Source organism: Neltuma alba, unplaced genomic scaffold (assembly GCF_004799145.2).
Source record: "Neltuma alba isolate B1F8T4 unplaced genomic scaffold, ASM479914v2 tig00004763_pilon, whole genome shotgun sequence".
In the NCBI taxonomy this organism is placed as follows: Eukaryota; Viridiplantae; Streptophyta; class Magnoliopsida; order Fabales; family Fabaceae; genus Neltuma; species Neltuma alba.
In genome coordinates this window covers 1-6543 of record NW_021633853.1, presented here as the reverse complement: position 1 = coordinate 6543, position 6543 = coordinate 1, and the positions used below count along the sequence as shown (strand labels likewise).

The window sequence follows — 6543 nt, the reverse complement described above, 5'->3', positions numbered from 1 at the left end:
TAGGAAATCAATATAAAAAAATAGAGACAACTTTTAAGTGTCTTTTATATATAGAAATATGCCATAAGCATCAAATGTTTCTTATAATAAGGAACGGAGGGAGTCGTAAGGATCCGACTCTAATCTGTATTAGAATAGCATGATTAATTGATTATAGCTGTTTATTAATTATCTGTGACCTTATAGCTTCTGTATACATGTCTCTTTGCTTTAATTAATTTAGATCTTGCTTTACCGTTTTTTTTTCAGGAAAAAAAAACAGCTAATAGAGGCAGTAACCTTAATGATATGGGATACTCCTAGGCAAAAATAACCAGTAAAATTTACTCGTATTTTGGTAAATTTCAGAACTGAGAAATCACTATTAATCGAAAAAATTTATAACTGGTAAAAAGTCGCATTATTCTAACATATACATGTACATATACATATATATACACACACACATACACACACACACACACACACACACACACACACACATATATATATATAATAACTTGACAACAACACAGCTCATTTCATGCTCTGCATGACTATCATGGAGGCGCGCTTTTGCTAATTTAAAAATTTAAGCATGATTGATGAAGTAATGTACTATTCATTTAAACATAAAAAGTAAAAATAAGGAAAATTCATTTTGGAAAAAAAGAAGAAGAAAAATTTGTTATCGAAAACTTTTTAAATTAACTAATTTTATGAATCATGACTCATGAAACGGCCATCAAGATAGTGTTAGGCAAGATAGTGTTAGGGGGTGTTTGGAGATTAGGAGAAGTGCTTTTTAAAAGCATTTTTCTGTAAATTAAAATAAACTTTTTCACATATTTATTTCGTATATCGTAAGATTACTTCTGAAATTATGATATGATCTTTATCTAAATACTCCCTTAGAAAGTCAAACTGCCTTGTAAACCCAAAAAGAAGAAAAAAGCAAGTTAAACAAGTTCACCCAAAAAAAAGAGGAAAAAAAATAAAAAAACAAAAATGAAATATCTATAAATAAGCTAATATAATGACGTAATTCGAGACTTGAAAACTCATGCCAAGCCGAAGATTTAATCCCACTTGTAACGATAAGAAGCTAGTGTTTATTTCTCTAATAAATTTTAAAAAATATAAATAATTTAGTATTATTTTCAAATAAAATATTGCTTCCGGTCTTAATTATAAGATTTTGTTTATAATCTATAAACAAAGTTTTATAATTAAAACAAGAGGCAGTATATTTTTGTCTTATTTCATTAACATTTTACAGAGACGTGACTTCTTGTAACTTGTTTTCCGACCAGCATGACTTCTTATAACTTACATTCAATAAAGACCTCGCTCATCATATCTTGTGACATGAAACGTTCTCTTATAAGTTGGAAGAAATTTATCAATAAATTATTTTCCAACCGGATATTTTTTTGGTCACAATTTTGTGTTTTTTTTTTGGCAGCAAGGTCACAATTGTGGTATTAAGTATTAACATGGCCTTTGCTCATAGTCACTTAGGGGTGTTTGGATGAAACCCAACTATAATTTGGAGAATAGCTTCTGGAGAATAGATTCTGGAAAAAATAGATTTTGTTACAAAGTAATTCTGATAAATGAGAGTGTTTGGATAGTTGTTATTATAAGAACTTTTTATATGTACAAATTTTACTAAAAAAAACATAAGTTAATATGATAATTACATAAAAGATAAATTTTATAATATATTTTAATTTGAAAAAATAAAATTGTTAATAATATATTTTTTACCAACATAATTAATATTATATAAAATAATATAATTAATATGTATATATTTATAAAATATAAGATTAAATATGTTTATAAAAAAATAATTGAGGAATGTTAAAATCATATTATCGTTGAGATCTATTTACAGACACAATCATACTCTCTCATTTGAGCCAAAAACAGAATGGATTCACTTCTTCTAAAACCATGATTTTGATCCAAAATTATAGTTTCTGTTTTTTTCTGGGTGTTTCACAAGTCTGGAACCCAAATCATGATTTGGGTCCCAAACCCATAATTTTCTATGTTATCCAAAGGCCCTAATGACATAAAATAATCAATTTTGTATTGTTAGTGCATGTTTTTATGAAGCAAAATTATGACATACTCCCTCTCCTCTTCTTCTCTTCTGTGAGTTTATCTGTAAATGCACAGAGAGGAAAGGACAAAAGAGAGAGCTCATCAATACCCACAAAAGTACAAAACCTTTTAGGGAGAGAGAGAAACGTGGAGGAGACACAGAGATGGCAAACCCAAAGAGCTAAGCCATGACCAAACTGCCAGGCCACACTGCTTCTCTCGCACCTATTCCTCCTTCACCGCAATGTCTCTTTCATCGGAGTACTCTGCCGCCGGTTATTTGTTCTGCCGCGAGGACGCTGCCGACGTGTTGTGCTGCGGTGAAGATGTGTCGATCTCCCGCCACCCTCCATCACCATCATCTTACCTCCCGCTCTATTCTCCGCCGTCCGAGGAGATCACCATCGGCGAACTCATCGACGTAGAGTCACACCTCATGCCGAGCCAAGATTACCTGAATCGCCTCCGTGATTGTCCGATCGACTTCACCAATCGCCAGAAGTCCACTAACTGGATCTTCAAGGTAGCGAGGAGTACTCTCGCACTTTCGTCGAAGAAACATTTTCTGTTTTTTGGTTTCGAAATTGGTTTCTGACTTTCTTCATCTCTGCGCAACGCAGGTGCACGCCCATTACCAGTTTCGTCCGGTGACGGCGTTACTCTCCGTCAACTACTTCGACCGTTTCCTCTCGTGCTCTTCTCTTCCGGTACAGTACGGCCAGATTATACCGAAGAGGAACTAACTGATTTTCTGGGAGAAGTTTCTGACAATTCTTTATTTTAGTTCTTTTAAAATTGTTTTAATAAATAATAATTGTATATCTCCTTGGGCTGGACCTGGTCGCAGCCAGCTGGGTGGCCGTTTCAGCTATTATCAGTGGCGTGCTTGTCTCTTGCGGCGAAAATGGAGGAACGTCGAATCCCGAACTTGCTAGACCTGCAAATATTCGATCCCGGCTTCGTTTTTGAATCCAAGTCGGTTCAGAGGATGGAGCTCTGGATCATGTCCCAACTCAACTGGAGATTGCGATCTGTCACGCCCTTCGATTACCTCCATTACTTCTTCTCCAAGCTCCCTGCGTCCTCATCCGATCCTAAACCCGGATCGGCGACCCGGTTGTTCAGAGCCTCCCAGTTCATTCTTACCACCACCCGCGGTACAATCTTTGAAGCTTGGCCTGATCATTTCGCTACGTTCAGTGTGATTATTCGTTTTTTTCCATTGAATTAATGATTTTTCTTCAAATTAATGGGTTCGATTGCAGTGCTCGATTTCTTGAGATTCGCACCGTCAAGTATTGCCGCCGCCGCCGTGCTCTGTTCGGCCGGCGTAGCCTCTGACGTCTACCCCCAATCACTGCCGTTTTTCATGACAGCATGAACAAAGTACGCTATACTAATGCTAGTACGGCACATGTTTTACTGGGTAGTTCTGATTTCTCAGAATGAAATCGATAATATAGTATTGATTATTAATTATTGCTCCCGAAAAGTGGAAAGGGGATCATTCATTCATTCTAAAAGAGGGTTTTACAGTAACAAAACAAAATGTTTGTTTGTTTTGGATTTTTTTTTGTGAAATAATAAAGGATGTGATCTTTTTTTTGGAGAACAGGAATGATGAGAAGCTGTCATCGACTAATGGAGACGTACGTGGATGACACGTGTCGCGGGAACGAGGCGGCTCCTACTTCAAGTCCAGCAGGCGTGCTCGACGCCGCCGCCGCTCATGCGGGCTCCGACACCCGTTCTGAGAACGCAGGCTCCGCCGCCACTACCCAAACCGACCAGCGGCGGAGGAAGCGGCTGCGATCCTCTGCACCGAATGTACAGGCAGTTTAGCGCCTGTGGTTAAGATCATCAAGCATCCGAAACACATGGGAGATTCATCTGTTGTCATTTGTCAAAGATAGATAAAACAAAAGGCTACAGTACTTCTGATAATTTTTCCTTTTTTAACTAAAATGAAAAAAGGCAATCACTGTTAATGTAATTTTTATTTTTTAAATTTATTCTCATTTTGATTCTAATTTATCAATTTCAAATATATGTCTTGATTTTTAAAAAGCAAAATGGTTTAAATTTTTATTAAATTATAAAGACTAATATTTTAAATAAAAAATTAAAAAAATTAAATTTATTTTAAATTCAAAAAAAAAATCACGGTGAGAGTAAATTAAAATAGAAAGTTTGTATTGACCCATCACTCACGATGGGATCATCCGTTGATTGGTGGAACACCCTGGTCCAGTGGTTTTTGTGATCCGCTGTATTCTTTGGACAATTATTTGCCAATATAATATATTAATATAATGACAGTACAAAATCTAGTGAGTTTTTCGCTGGGACTTTTGTAATAATGTTTCAATTATTACCAATTTACCCATTGACCTAGGAGGATTCACAGTGGAAGTTTTTTCATTGAAGACATTTTTAATGAATCCTGACAGATTTGTTTTTTTTTAATTTTTTTATGGTGGAACAGTAGAAAATCTTCCAATGAGTGTTTTTTTTTTTTTTTAAAGTAATGTCCTTAAATGGGTGACGCATCTCCTCTGTTACGTTGAGAAACAGTGAGGTAACTAGCAGCAGCAGTAATTAGAATTGGTTTAACACTTGTTCTTTCTAAGTGAAACTTTGGATTCAATTTTGTAGGGAAAAATACACTTCAAGTGTTGAAGGTAAGAGATATTTAATTAATTTGGATAAATTAATAAAATTAAGTAAATTAATTAATTTTAACAAGGATAACATTATCTCCTAAAAATATTATATGTGACACTAGATTATATATTCATTTGTTTGTAAGTTAGATAAACTAATCATTAAAAAAGATAAATCTGAAAAATAAAATGAATTAAAATTTTAAATTTCTTATAAAAAAAATTATATTTCATGTCAAAATTATCTTTTTTCTTGCTAGCTTCTATGTTTAAAATTAGAGGAGAATTATTTATGGTTAAGGATACGACCAAATCTGTACTAATCATGGGTAAAGAGCATGCTCCTGCAAAAGATGTCATGTGCATAGTGATTATATATTTTTTTATATAATATAGATTGATAAGAAAACATATTATTTATATATTGAAGAATAGCTGGCCAAAAAAAAATATATTGAAGAATAATTCATTTTATGTGGAAAGAAAAAAAAAGGATGACGCGGGGGAGGGAATTGGATGGCGCGAAATGGGGCGAAAATTTTGGAGGGAAAGGATCGGAGGCGGGGCGGAGGCAACAGGGAGGAATCGAAGCCTTGAAATGGGGAAGGGACACGTTGGAGTTAGGGGTCACATCAAATGGAGCAAAACACACCAAATGAATATTGTGATCTGACTCTGACTCTGAGATGTGACTGATCGCTTTTCCTCTTGTTGCGGAACCTGCCTTTCTCCTTTCTTTGTCCCTTCCCTCTCATTTTTTGTTGTTCGTTATATATTTTCTCACATCAACAAGTAAGAAACTAATTTTACATGGTATTATTAAATATTGTAATGAAAAATCTTTCAGGACATGATGTTTAAAGTGTTTAGATCTCTCCCATTTTCTTCACATTTTCGTGATTTCATATTCAATTCTCACCTGTTCGGATTCGGGTCGGATTGGGGTTCGGGTTTGGGTCCACTTCCAAAATTACTTTTTTTTTTTCTTTAAAATATAAATTTTTTCCCATTATTTAACTCATCACCCTTGGAACAAAAAAAAAACAAACATCACCCAAAAAATATTTAAAAATAAGTTAAATCAAATACTCTCAAACCTGTAATCTCAAATTATATCCGCTATAAAAATTTAAAAACAAATTATATTGTAGGATGAATCAAAACATAATTTTGAACAAAAAATTATCATATTTTAAAAATTTTCAAAATAGACAGGATAATTAGATTATACTATAAAAAAAAATATAATAGAATTGTTAACAACCTGGTGTGAAATATAAAATTTAGAACAAATTATTTTGCACCTGAGCCATAGACATTTTTATAGTGTTAGAAAAATATTGAGTTATTAAAATGCATTTTTTAAATAAAATAGTTACAGAAGAGATGTGGATACAATGTAAAAATTGTAGGTTGATCAAATTGAGGTCAAATTTTAAAGACCAAAACCACGATTGTTACAGGATCAAAATCAAAATAACATCAAGTCTCAAATATTAAAAATGGAATTAATATTTTTTTTTAAAAAAAGTTAAATAGAATTGATTGAGAGAGTGTTTAATGAAAATCAAACATAAATTTTAAAAATAATTTTACAGTATACGAAATAAATATATAAAAAAAATTATCTCAATTTATAAAAAATACTTTTAAAAAAAATATTTTTTGAAGAAAAGATGGCATAGGGCCAACCGAGCACGTCAGTGATGTTGAGTAATAGGTATCGGTGGCTAACCTGGTCAGGTGATTGAGTTGTACTCTTCCGATCTTTAATATGAAGATTTATTTA

General features: G+C 33.3%; 1 protein-coding gene across 1 annotated transcript; it reads left to right on the top strand.

Moving 5' to 3' along the window:
* The first annotated feature begins 2335 nt into the window (after window positions 1-2335).
* LOC114745710 (cyclin-D4-1-like) lies at window positions 2336-3472 on the top strand. Its single transcript, XM_028933876.1, has 4 exons — window positions 2336-2614; window positions 2712-2798; window positions 2939-3248; window positions 3357-3472. The coding sequence occupies exons 1-4, from the start codon at window positions 2336-2338 to the stop codon at window positions 3470-3472; spliced, it is 792 nt and encodes a 263-aa protein (XP_028789709.1).
* The last annotated feature ends 3071 nt before the right edge of the window (window positions 3473-6543 follow it).